Raw genomic sequence first — 13,075 nt, 5'->3', positions numbered from 1 at the left:
AGATATGACAATTGATCTGTTGGAATGAAACAATTAGCAGAAGAAAGAGTTTAGATTTATGCAGCGAATCGTTTAGCCAAAGACAAAGTGGCGGGCAGCGCCTCCTTTGATATCTTTGCCCGCCAATCACAAATATCTCATTCATTGCTTCTTTTGAAGGGATTTCTTTGCATTTTCTGGTTGACTTTTTAGAAGCATTCATTAATCAATTAAAAAGTAAATATTCAGATCTGGCTGTGTTAACTACCAAAAGTCAAGCACAACACATTTCTGAACAGTATAACTAGAGATGGGAAAATAAATTAACAACTAATAAATTGTCAAATTAAATAAAAACTATTTTAATAATCAACTAATCATTTAGAGCCATTGTTGAACTTAAAATTGTCAAAATCCTCTAATTCTTAACAGTAATTATATTCAATTTTCTCCAGGCCTTCTTGTGTGTATAATCAAAACATTTGCAAATGTCTGCGTGTGTCTCAAATTGGGTGCCTAAATAATACATAATTCTGGCATATTTATCATGACAGGAAGCATGAAACATCTCAGCTCAGACAAGTATTTTAATTTTAAACCAAAACAAATTAATCTCTCTGCTTCCAATTTTCAATCACGAATACCAAACAGACAGATCAAAATTGCAGATTTTAATTTATTTATTATTGCATATTGATGGAACGTGGCAAATAAATTGAAGTTGCCATTTTTGCACGCTTTGACAATTTCCAGGCATCATACAAAAACAAACTTGTCTAGGATGATTTCTCCAAATTTGTACCAAATATACCCGATGAATGAAGAGCGCTAAACTTTAAGAATGAATTTTAATGTGTAGGCTGTTTCACTCTGTTACGTTCTCTCATACCATTTCTTACTTCACTTTTTAATAACTACATAACCATCCAGTACAGTACATTGCTCTAGTCTCGTAACATTGTGAAAACGTCACTTCCTCTCGCCCGTACTCTCACTCTAATCCATCCCCAAAGCAACATCACCTCTAACAATACTATTGTTACATAGGCAGCGCATTGTGACGAATATTGTTCTTTTCCACTGTGTGATTCATTCTAGAAAGTGAAATCTCAGAATCCTGCAACCTACACTTTAGTTTGTTCACAGTTGTTTCTGAGGCTTTCTACTAAAAACATTGTGTATGAAAACTCCACTCCAAAAGCTCTCATTTCTTTCAAAATATTTAAATACAAGTTGAAAAAAAATAAAATAACTTCCCATACACTTCAGATTGTCAGATTGCTACTAAATTTAGGCCACAGAAGTGAAATTGTAGATATTTTGAGTTTTTATTTCATTTCTAGTCAGATCGTCTCATTCACTGTTGTGCCCAATTCACCCATTCAAGAAGTTCAGATTTCGCCCAAAATGTGGTTTAGTGTCTCAGCCTGCAACACCTGTTAACACGTTTAAGTGCCCAACGAATGGGAAACTATAGGGTGTATGAGAATGAGGAAATGTTTGTTGTCGCTTACTATCTTAATAAAAAAACAACCATTACACAAACAGCAATTAAAAGATCCTAGACGGTACTCACAAATGTTGAGGATGCACAAGATACAGTGCAATAAAGCACCTCTAAAGCTGCGGGTGGGGGCCCGGCGAGGTGTTCTCTGCACCTGATTTGTGCGGTAAATTTATCACACAAACAGCCCCAGAGGTGATTTCAATATTTACTCTGCAGTCTGTTCTGCATACGTCTCATTTGGGAAACAGTTGACTCTTGGCTATTATACACAAATGAAGGTTGACCTTCAGGCCAGGCAGAGGCTACATTCATTATGTGCACAAGTATCACCTTCTTATGGGCCCGTGACTTTTTTTTCCATCTGACGTCTTTTGCATATGGAACAGCCGCCCGCAAACGAGAGGGCCATCGCTGACATGATGTATACAGTGCGTCAATATGGTCCTGATGTATTTTAAGATGCAAACAAGCTTCTAAATTATATGCGCAAAATGACTCTCGCCATCTGCCTATCAGCTGGGAAGAAGAGCATATTCTGCCGGGCTCACACGTTCCATTCCCGCCCTTTTGTATGCGTGCTAAAAACCGCTCCTGAACGTGACAGCGCAGCGGCGATAAATGCAAAGACAAAGCTGCATATCAAGTATTAGCAGTTAAAGGGCAGGTGATACACTCTATGGTGGATCTGAGTGATTCCACTAATAGGCGCTTTCCTTTTGTAGTTCTTCTTTTTTTTTGTCTTTTCCCAACTGTGCATCTTTGATGTTGTTGGCGAGTAGAATCCGGAGAATCTCCCGGGAACGCACGTACAGTACACGCAGGCCCGGAAGAGCTTTAGCGCTATTTGTCCCCACTGCTGGAGACAGAGGCCTCATGAATAAAGATTTCAAGTCACGTTTGATGCAACCAGAAGCCCCGAAAGTGCCGCAATGACAAACCCGATGGTTTATGATCTCTGCAGTGCGCTCGCCATATGTGTGTCTATTATCGCGCACATACTAGATCATATCCAGTCCATTTTGTTTGAGAGTCTGGACATTCTCCCCTTCTATGGTAAAAAATTGGAGGAAGAGTTAATTAGGAAAATCCATATTTAGGCACCCAAAATAATATTGCACCCTGTAGAATTTGGAGATCTTGGCCCACTTCCACTTTTTTTTGGATTGCTTCCGGTGAATAATTTTAATTTATTAAATCAGTTACAAATCCTCTGGTACCTGTAGCTAGCTATAATATCATAAATACCATATTAACGTTTAGAGTGAGTGAAAATAATGACCACTTAATTATTTGAAAGGAAGATTCTTTTTAATCCACTGAGGCGCGTGTCAGATGTTCCTGATTGTTTAAATGTTCCATTGCTATAAAACAAAATGTGTCAAATGATTTGCTTGAATCTATCCAACTTAGTGAGATAACATTACTTTACACTGTTTCTGTTTAACCAACTACTTCCACTCTCTACAAAATATCTCACCAATATGACAACGTAGGGGGAGAGAAACATCATTGTATGTTTTCTTACTGTTTTAATTGTTTAGCAAGCAAGCTACCCGGGTAGCTAACTAATAACATTTTTACTGCCTATTTGGAGGGGGTAGTCATTGGAGCCAGCAATGCTATAAAAACATTTTATAATTCCTAGTTTATTAACATGGCAATTATTTTGACTGCACATTTTTATGGGCTGGTGGTTGTTGCTAGCCAGCAAGCTTACATTTGTATGTGAATTAATAACTCTTCTGAGTCACAGGCAGGGGTGGACTTGCCAAAAAATATCAACCATGCAATTTTTGGCTTTGGCTTTGACCGGCCCATCATAATCAGCAGAGTACAAGCAACATTTTATTTTTGCATGTGTTCCCCGAAGGAGTGTGTTTTACAATTGATCCAAATAATTTTGCTGAGATGTATGGATGTTGTGCAGTATGCATAAAGTAGTCCATCTTCTCTCTCCTCAACTGCTTTCAACAAATTTAAAACATGAATTTATAATAATGAATTAATAATAATAGTAATTAGAAAACTAAATCAAAAATAAAAATGTGCGAAAATAAATGGCAACAGTATAAAGCATTACAACTCAGTAATGTAGGACTACCCAAATAATACTTGGCGTTACATCTTATTTCATCGGGTTCTATCTTTTGCACGCTATTCAGTAATTTGTTACTTTTTGATAATAATCAGAAAATCCACATAGTCACGCATGAACCAACCAAGATGAAGGGCTTTAGTTGGCTTCAAATATGCTGATATTAGATAATTAACAGCAGTCATATAAAAAAAATTATAATAATTTCCTAGTGGCAAATTAAATTTTTTTGAGTAAATCTTGACTTTAGAAGTCTATGAAACGATATTTTCATAGATTATTTCAAACATAATCTGTCATTAACGTTTTAGCTACCACAAGTTTGTCAACCCTTCTGGTTGCTCTGTTTAGTTGAATTGATTTTTGTATTCCTTTTATTGAAATCTTGTCTTATCCGTATTTTGTGTATTTACCTGATATAATACCACAGGGTTCAAGTTAAAAGGTGCTCCTTATAGTGTAGTATCAACGCATTACTCATATATTGAAACTAGTAGAGATGGGCATTTGACCTTTTTTTTTTTTTTTTTTTTTTTTGCCGGTTTACAGATCTCTATACCATTCTGGCCTCGACCCACCAGCCTTATTTATTAAAATTGTCAGGCCCCGACTCCGATCCCCCCAAAAAAAAAAAAAGGTTCGTGCATGACGCCGTCGCGGGAGAGATGCGAACGGCAGAGTTTTTTTTTCCAACATCATAAGCTGGTTAATTTACTATTAAAATCTGATTGATTTATTATAGAATTATTATGATTTTATTTGTCTTCTTATTAGTCTCCTTCTTCTTCATCTCAATCTCAATCTTCTTCTTTCTTCTTCTCCATGAATGTGCCCAATGCAAGTAAGTATGCATAGTTGGTGTTATAGAGATTGCAAACACAGACCATAACAAAACCGTTCCGCCCCCGGGACGGACTGCCCAGCTCTGGAAACTCAATAAACCGAAACAAAGAAATGCACATATCATATGTAGTTATTAGAACTGCATCACTTCCTCTTGAAGGCACATGCATTACAATACAGAGGTTGAGGCACCATGGGGTGGGTGTAGCCTTCATCACAATCACATGATATCGTCATCATGACAGCCTGCTGTGAAGATATCCTCTGTCACCGCATGAAAACGCGTGTAGGCCTACATGCTTATTCCCTATGGGGTATGAAATTATTCATTGTTCTACTCTTTCAAAATTCAGCTTTATTCTTTCATTTGCTGAAGCAATTTTTTTTTGTTGCGTTCCCTAGCGGGCTTGCATCAGTGTAGCAAAGCAAAGTCTATATGCTTCCTCTTCCCCCCCCCTTTCAAGGTCTGACGGCGGCAGCGGCGGCAGCTGCCAACGCGGCCATTGCGGAGGCCATGAAGGTTAAGAAGATCAAGTTGGAGGCCATGGGCGGCTACCATGCCAACGCCAACCATCACCACGGGGCCGACGGTGAGAACGGAGACCTCAGCTCCAGCGTCGGTGAGGACGCACATATTGTACTGCCATCAACACGAGTTATTTTCCGAAAATACGATTGCTGTACGAGCATTTCACCAACATACATTAAGAATTTTTGTTTCTAGCCATGTAATATTGCATTTACCTAGCTAGCTAGCTATTTGGACTGGAAGTTTTTGGTGATTAAATTTGGAGATTGGAGGGTCCTAACAAGTTCTTTGCAAGGCAACAGAAGCTAACTAACCGAGTAGCTAACTACACATTTGATGGCATATTTTTGGGGCAATGGAATTTTGTCAATTAATTTAATTTTTTTTGTTCTGGGGTCTGCATTTATAGCTGGCAAACTAACTAATTGTATTATTTTTTTTAGGTTGCTGTCATTTATTAGGTAGATAGATAGATAGATAGATAGATAGATCCTAAACCCATTGAAAACATGTAATTTTAAAAATTGTCACATTTTCTTATCCGTAGTGAAACACTAACGTTGGCTAATTTGAGCTAGCTGTAAAGCTTTTTCATGATTAGTGTTGCTTTCCTCACCTGACATAGGAGATTGTTGTTGAAAGTGAGAAAAAAAACACAACACTCTTGAAGGCTAAGTGAATCTGTGAACACAATTTCCCAAAGCTATCAGCCTTTTAACAAGGCCTAATTGAATTGCTCTGAGAGCTTTGGGTTTTTTTCTTCCCTCCATTCGCAATGTGCCATTCCAATTAATTATTAGCCCTAAAATGCAGAAGGATTTTCATGATATCACACAGAAGCACTTAGTGTATTAAAGAGAATGATAATAGAGCAGATCCACGAGCCCGTTCCGAATTTATAAACCAAATGTATTCCCTGAAGCTTTGGCTGCTAAATGGAAGCTTTTGGATTCACTTACTGCGACTCCTGAATACATTTCACTGGTAACACTTGACACCACACACGAAAACAGGATGTGTTCCCGAAGCCGATTTTAACAATACGGAATGCATAAAGCGTGAGGTCATCGCTCCGAGAGAATGGAGTGTGTAAAAAAAGAAAGACGGAAGAGAATAGGAGCGCGCGAGGTCACGGAAATAAAGATAAATGTGAGCACCAACAGCAAGGCTGCGGCAATGGAGCTAATAAGAAACTCTTTTATCTTTTTACAATTTAAATGGTAACCTTGAGTCCGGCCACGGCGCGCTAGAATCGTAATTCTCGCCGGCGAAGGGCGGGAGCGGCTCTCAGGTGCGTCCGGCATTAGCTTGTGAGTGAAATATATGGCGGTGACGCCTCTCGGCCCCATCCACAATCAATTGGATTCTTTTTCCTTTAATATTTACCCGCCGCGATGAGACCATGCTCGTCTGCATGGTGATGAACAGTCTGCCAGTGGCGTTTGAAGGTGACCTGTCAGTGAGTATGGACAAATCTCTCGCTCGCAGAAATGTAGAAAATAAATCATTAGCTCGACAGGGCCACTCTACACCACCACCCCCAGCGCCCACCTCCTCCTCATCTCGCCCCTGCTCTCACTCACTCTCTGCGGATTTAAATCAGCTCAGATTTACGATTTGAATTAATGCTTCGTTTGGTCAAAGGAATGGTCTCGGAGACAAATGATGTTTGGGACTGAAAACCATCCTCATATTGATTACCGGGTGTCGCAGCAATCTCGTGTTTATATCAAGCACTCGCCTGTGACAGGGGTGGCCAGCAGGAGTCATCCTGATAATACGCCGCAGAGTTATTACATAGCTTCTTCATCCATCCCCACCCTTGGATCCTATTTAATACCAGTAAATCCACCAAAATATCAACTTGTGTGATGACAATTCAGCAACTATCTCTCGACACGCCTTTACTCGTCACTGATGTACTTCCAAAATCAAAACTCTACAGCAGGGGTGGGCAAACTTTTTCATTGGCGGGCCACAATGGGTTCTAAAATTTGACAGATGGGCCGGACCAGGAGCAGATGGATGGAGTTTTCTGGTAACCTCATCTCATCGGAGAAAAAAAATCCATTTAATTGTAAATGAAAGTGAACAAAAGCTTTGCAACACAGTATTTATTCATTCATTAGGTTTATTCATTTAATTTTTTTTCAAGTTTTGCAGGCCGGATTAAAACGTTTCACGGGCCGCTGTAATTTGCCCACGCCTGCTCTACACTAACTACCAACCTACCTACCCTATTGTACCTTTCTATATACCGACCTGCCTACGTACTGTACCTACATCTTATGTACCTAACTACTTCCCAATCCCTCCTATCCTACCTAACTACCTCCCACCTACCTTGTCTTTACGCTCCAGCCTTCCTACCTTCTTACCCAAGTCCTTACCCTGCCACCACCCCATCTACCGTACCTACCTTCATACTTACCGACCTTCTTACCATACCCTACTAACCTACATACCTTCAACCTCCTTACCCTATTTAACTACCAACTCTACCCACGACCCGGTCTACTTTGTATCTACCTTACTTTAAGTACCTTAAAGGGAGAAAAACCCAATTCCACAACAGTAAATTTCACCCCACTTAACTGCAAATAATCCACTTATGGACCTGGACTTTTCGATAGGCTTTATATACCTACGTCGCCAGCTTTACACTACCGACCTAAAAAATCTTTGAAGCTGGATATATGTACAGCGTATGTGACCAGCCGAGACATTGATATAATTGGACTGCATGGCTCTATTAAATCCCAAACCTCTTAGCTACAGGTGCCTCCACTGAGTGTTTGTGTGAGGCGGCTGAAAGCCGAGCCAGCCTGTGAAGGACACTCTGTTCCGTTTGTAGAGTTGGATCGGCCGTCGCTGTCTTTGTGTTGATGTAAATTGAACAGCCTAATGTTTCTCCGTCGCATTAAATATTCATCTCAATTAGTTTCCTGTTTGCATCAATGTTATTAATTATAAGAAAAGGAAAAACAGCCGGTTCCACTCTTAAACCAAACTAAGCAAACATCCTGAGTAATAGGGGCAATAGTTTTGGATGTTGGGAATATGTGATGAGAGACAAAGAACAAACGAAAAGAGTGTTTTTTTTTTTTTTATGGGAGTGAATGGTTGTTGCCCGTTAGGAGAAGCCCTCCCAAAGCACACTGTGGATTGTTCCTGCGCCTCTCAGGAAATGCCACAATTACAGATCACAGACCAAGCAAAACACGTGTGGCGCTGGGCCTTGAGGGGGATAAACAGCCCCCACCACCCATTTCTCTCTCCAGTCCTCCTCTGTGCACTGACCCCAGCCACAACCTTCATTACTGTGAGAGAAAATACTGTCCGCTGCCCACTAACAAACACCTGCCAATTCCATGAGAAGGAATTGTTCTTTTCTTTCTTCTCTAGCGTGGAAGGAAAATAAAGTGTTTCTCGGTAAGAGGAGTGGGAGGTAAAGATAACAATGTTCAACCTCTCCTCCTTTATTATTTTACCAAAATCCATCCATCCTTCAACTCCCCCCTCCACAACTCGGCTCCCCGCTCCCAGCCTTCTCTTTGGCCACTGGGTGCTTGCCTCGCCACTCGTCCGACTCGTCACCACGCAGCTCTAATGGAGCTGAAATCCCGCTCGTAATTAGATATGGGAATTCTGACCGTCATCAGCCAGATGATGCCACCAACCAAAGAAACACAAGTGGGCAGAAGACTGCTAAAATGCACTGCTTCCTAATCTACTTCTGAGCAGTAGAGACTCAGGCGCCGTCCATACATACTGCTCAAAACAATTTTCTTACATACGCCAAACAAACAATTGTCCCTCTACACCAACGGATTTTTAAGAAAAATCACATCAAAACATACTGAAAAGATCTCTGCGGCGCTATAAGCCCCTGCCTCTTTCACACAGCGGTCCAGCAAATACCTGCATCAGAGCTGAAAATCTAGATCGATCGATTGAAGATGTACTTTTTTATATACAATGGAACCCAGCGAAGAGGGACGTTAATGCACCTGTGTGACTCGGCGTCCCACAATCAAATAATTACAGTAGATGACATCATCAACATTGCTTGGCGTTACAAGCAAATATTGTCAAGCAGTTATTTACGACACAGCTGGGCTGGAGAAGTGACTGTTGGGTGTCACACTTTCCATATCAGTGCCGCTAAAATTATGGCTTTAGCAGGCAGTTTAAAAAATCATAAACCAAAGAAAACAATTTCTGGAAAAGCCTCAATAACTACTGTTGTTAATTAGTGAGAAGCAGGAATTTGATGTGTGGAGTAAAAGTGAGTGATAACACAAAAGGACATAATTGAATTTGTTCCTTTGAATGTCTCCGAAGTAGTACAATTTGAAATCCATCCAGATTCAGCTCAGTGCTTGTTTGACTTTTTGTGTGTTCTAGTTGCTACCAAAGCGGGAAGGAGTGACGGCAACCATAGAACAGGAAGTGGCACTATTGAGGAGTCAAAAGCAGTACACATTGTCTCTGACCTTCTTGCACATTCCAATATAGTCAAACTCGTTGCCAATAATAATGATAATAATAATAATAATAATATGAAAATCTGCTCATTTTTGTAAAAATGTTAACACATTCTTTAAAACATCACCTGTTGATTCTATGAGAGCCACAACGTGATTAATTAGTTCCAATGGAGAAAAAAATTGTTTTATAATTGAACCAGTGTCCTGAAACAAATTTGTTCGCCCTCAGACGTTCCGCTGTAGTGTAGACATGGTAGCCTACTTCAAAATGCAAAATCACTGACTGCTTGGCTGCCGTTGTCCACGTACTGCATGCCAGTTGAGGGGGAAATGGCGAGACAAGGAGGAAGCATCATTCTCTCCATTCCAGGGTCATCAGGCTAATTTCTGGCAGCCCCACCTTCATACTTGCATGTTAGCGCATTTCGATGGGTGTGTGTGTGTGTGTGTGTGAGCGTGTGTGTGTGCATCAGAAAAGGGGGGCTCTGGCCCCTGAGAGCGCTCTGTGAGGAGACCACAGCTGTACACTCCCAGCAGCTAATTGGTCCTTATCTAGCTGTCCCATTCATCTTCATTTTTTACCAATTACTGAGCATTATCTGTGTTCTCTGTTGGGTTTGGGACTTAATCCTTTTTGGTTAAGCTGACGCTACAGCTTGCAAATTTCAAATAGAAAGGATGAAGACGAAGCATAAAGGAATGGAGGGCAGGTGGGGAGGGCAGAAGTCATGCTAAATCTAAACTAGAAAGTTCCCATTATCCTTGGCCGGTCGATAAAGAATGGCATCGCATGAAGGAGAAATGGAAGAGATCAATTATCGGCGTTTATAATTCAAGTTTGCAAACACTGCAGCCGCATTGATTAGGTTATTCTCGTTGTCGTCGCCATTATTGACTTGTTAAAACCATATTTTCTCATCATCATCATGTCTGCGGTCACAGATAGAACGGCGCTTTAAGGGGAATCATTAATTATTTAAGGTGCACTGCGAGGCCTGAGTCATTGTGTTCAGCCCACAATCAGCACGTAGCCCAGTGTGCGCCGCTCGTCCAGAAGGTACATCAAGACACGGCAATCTGGGGCAGTTAGCCTTAATTTTGCAAGATCAATGCATAACGGGGGCCCCCTCCCGATATGGGGTCCGTGCTTGGCGTCGCCGAAGAGCCGCCCAGTGCGAGCGTAGCCAGCGAGCGCTAATTACCTAAATGCTTACCGCTCTGCTGGGTAGCACTTTGGATCATATCAGTCAATTTACATCCGAATGCTAAACAAGATACTCGGCGAGAAGTGTTTATGAATGAACTTGTGTGTAAATGACATTGTTAACTGATGAAAACCTTCTATGCCCTCTTTATGATGGCCACCCTTTTAGCTGGATTTATTTTACATGACAAAAAGAACTAATAGCACATCACACGAAAAGATGGATTCACAGGAACATTTAATTGTTCAATGTGAACAAAGATACATTATTTGTCATGAATAAAGTATTTTCAGACCAAACTAGTGAAACCAGATCCTTTCATGATCACACATGGTCACACACTAATGTGCCACAACACACTGCAATGGCCTTTAGAATGCAAATGTGAAACAACCATACTTCATAGTTCAGCTACAGATCTTGCTGCCATTTTGTTTTGCCGAAGAATCCAAACTCAAAAATGAGCTCATCGCTTTATGAAAAACCAACTGCTGATAACCTGGATTCATATTCTCTGTGCAATAAAAGACTAATAACATGAGTGTGTATGATTCCCGCATGTCATAATCGAGTGACAAAATTAGCCATTAGCTTATGAATTATGATAAATGTGTTGTCAGTGAGTCTCCAAGTCTACCGTTAGTGGTACAAGGGCTCCATTTTGTGAGTTTTTTTTTTAAAATACACATCAAATTAAATATTTTTAAAAGATGAAATACATAAAAAAAAAACAAAGAAATATTTACTCACACAATGGCCAAAAAAATTAAAGGTGATACGAATTAACTAAATATGTTTGCAAGTGCTTCTTTGTAGCTGTGCGTAGCATTTAAACATGTTACACATCATTGCAGGCTGTGACGGCAAGAGGTGGAGGTGACAAAACTAAACTATCAAGAGATCCATCTTGTCTCCAGTGTGGATCAGACAAAGCAATGAGAGTCTCATACTGTCGACTTCTTATAGACTCAGACAGTGATTCATCGTTTTCTCCAGGGGGAAAAAAACTAGTTCTTACCAATTCTACCGTAAATCCAAATAGCCTGGTCAGCATTTTAAGTATTGCCAATAAAATCATTTCAGTTTCACCGTAAAATAGTGTTGCACTAGTGATATTGTTGGCCTTGCACCTTGCTATGTTAAAATAACACATAAGCTCCTATTTTCAGGCGCATAGACAGGCGCACATGCGCTTGGCAAAATAGCTGGTGCAGCTTCATTTTCGTGACAATATATATATATATATAAAGTAATGGAAAATTAAATATGTTTTTGTGTCTGTTTTAAAAAAGAAAAAAAAGATTACATTTGAGACAATTTTCAGGCACTCGTGTATGCGCAGTGGCACTGCATGGTGTTGTGCCTGTCCACAGACGATGGCCACATGCAGCGATGCCGCGCCCGCACTCTTGACAGCAATCGGTTTGGTCACACTCTCTGCGCCAGCTGTCAGCCTCGGCTCCGCTACTGCGATTTAATTAGTCTGTTTATGTCCTTTCTAATAATAACGCTCTCCGGGTGGAAGGACACATCCGAAGCGGCTCCAACCTGCTCGCTGCTGCAGGAAACTGGTGGCTGCTCTTGGAATGTGGGCCACCACATGGATGGAGGATGGTGGCGCGCGCTTCCTTGTTGTTCCTGCTAGACAGAACGATGGCCCTCAGGCTAAGATCTGCTATCTACCCCCATCTCCACTCTATCGTAACCTTAACCATTAGGGGATAAAGAGCATGCTGACCTGATATGAGTGTCTGGGGGCAACTTCATCCATCTTCTTGTGTAGCTCTCTAGTGGGAGCCTTTTGTCGCAGGGAAGCTCTCGAGAGCGACAAAAGTTTAGCCATGGGCTGAAAGGAATTTGTTTCATGAACAAGAGCTCCTTCGTGGAGTGGTTGTGTGGGGGGGCACATATTATTGTCTGATTTATGCATTACAGCACTGTTTTGTGTTGTGGCGGCTGGAGAAGCTGTTTAAAAGGTTCAGGAACAGGAGGGTGGCAAGGTGTTATCAAGTGAAGACAACAAGATGAGCGAAGAGCTTGATGTCTCACTCTCTCTCTCTCTCTGTCTTTCTCTTGGGTGGAGGCCCTCGCCATCTCCCCATTAGGCTGGCGAGTCTCGTGGGAGCCAGGTGACAGATAAGTCACACGTTTTAATAGACATTTCAACAGATAAATCTGATAATCATTTCTCTTCTTTAATGAAGTTTAATGTCCTCGTCCCAATTCCTCCAGCGTCCAACGTTGTTGAATATGCATGACGGGGAAATAGGTAGTCGCCCGTTTAAAAAAAAATAAAAAATACACAAATGGCGCTATGACAACTGCAGAAATAGATTACGATTGATTAAACGTTATTTCTGTAATGATGCATATTAAGCACAGTCGGAGGGGCGGTTGCAAAACAATTGACTTTGGGAATTTGTTTAA

The 13,075-nt window shown here is 40.8% G+C and overlaps 1 protein-coding gene across 4 annotated transcripts in view; it reads left to right on the top strand.

Annotated features, from left to right (window-relative positions):
* dachd (dachshund d) overlaps nucleotides 1–13,075 on the top strand; it is a 134,864-nt gene that overhangs the window by 81,312 nt on the left and 40,477 nt on the right. For 2 of the 4 annotated variants that reach the window (XM_088315570.1, XM_088315569.1), the window contains exon 3: nucleotides 4,889–5,044. The exons of 1 other annotated variant lie outside the window; for it this stretch is intronic. In XM_088315570.1, the coding sequence (XP_088171696.1) occupies nucleotides 4,889–5,044 (156 nt within the window). The remainder of the gene's footprint in view (nucleotides 1–4,888; nucleotides 5,045–13,075) is intronic. One more of the 4 variants, XM_088315571.1, reaches the window with a different exon arrangement.

This window comes from Idiotropiscis lumnitzeri, chromosome 14, assembly GCF_059441095.1.
Source record: "Idiotropiscis lumnitzeri isolate Australia: NSW breed Sydney's pygmy pipehorse chromosome 14, RoL_Ilum_1.0, whole genome shotgun sequence".
NCBI classification, from domain to species: domain Eukaryota; kingdom Metazoa; phylum Chordata; class Actinopteri; order Syngnathiformes; family Syngnathidae; genus Idiotropiscis; species Idiotropiscis lumnitzeri.
This window is presented reverse-complemented; position numbering and strand designations above follow the sequence as displayed.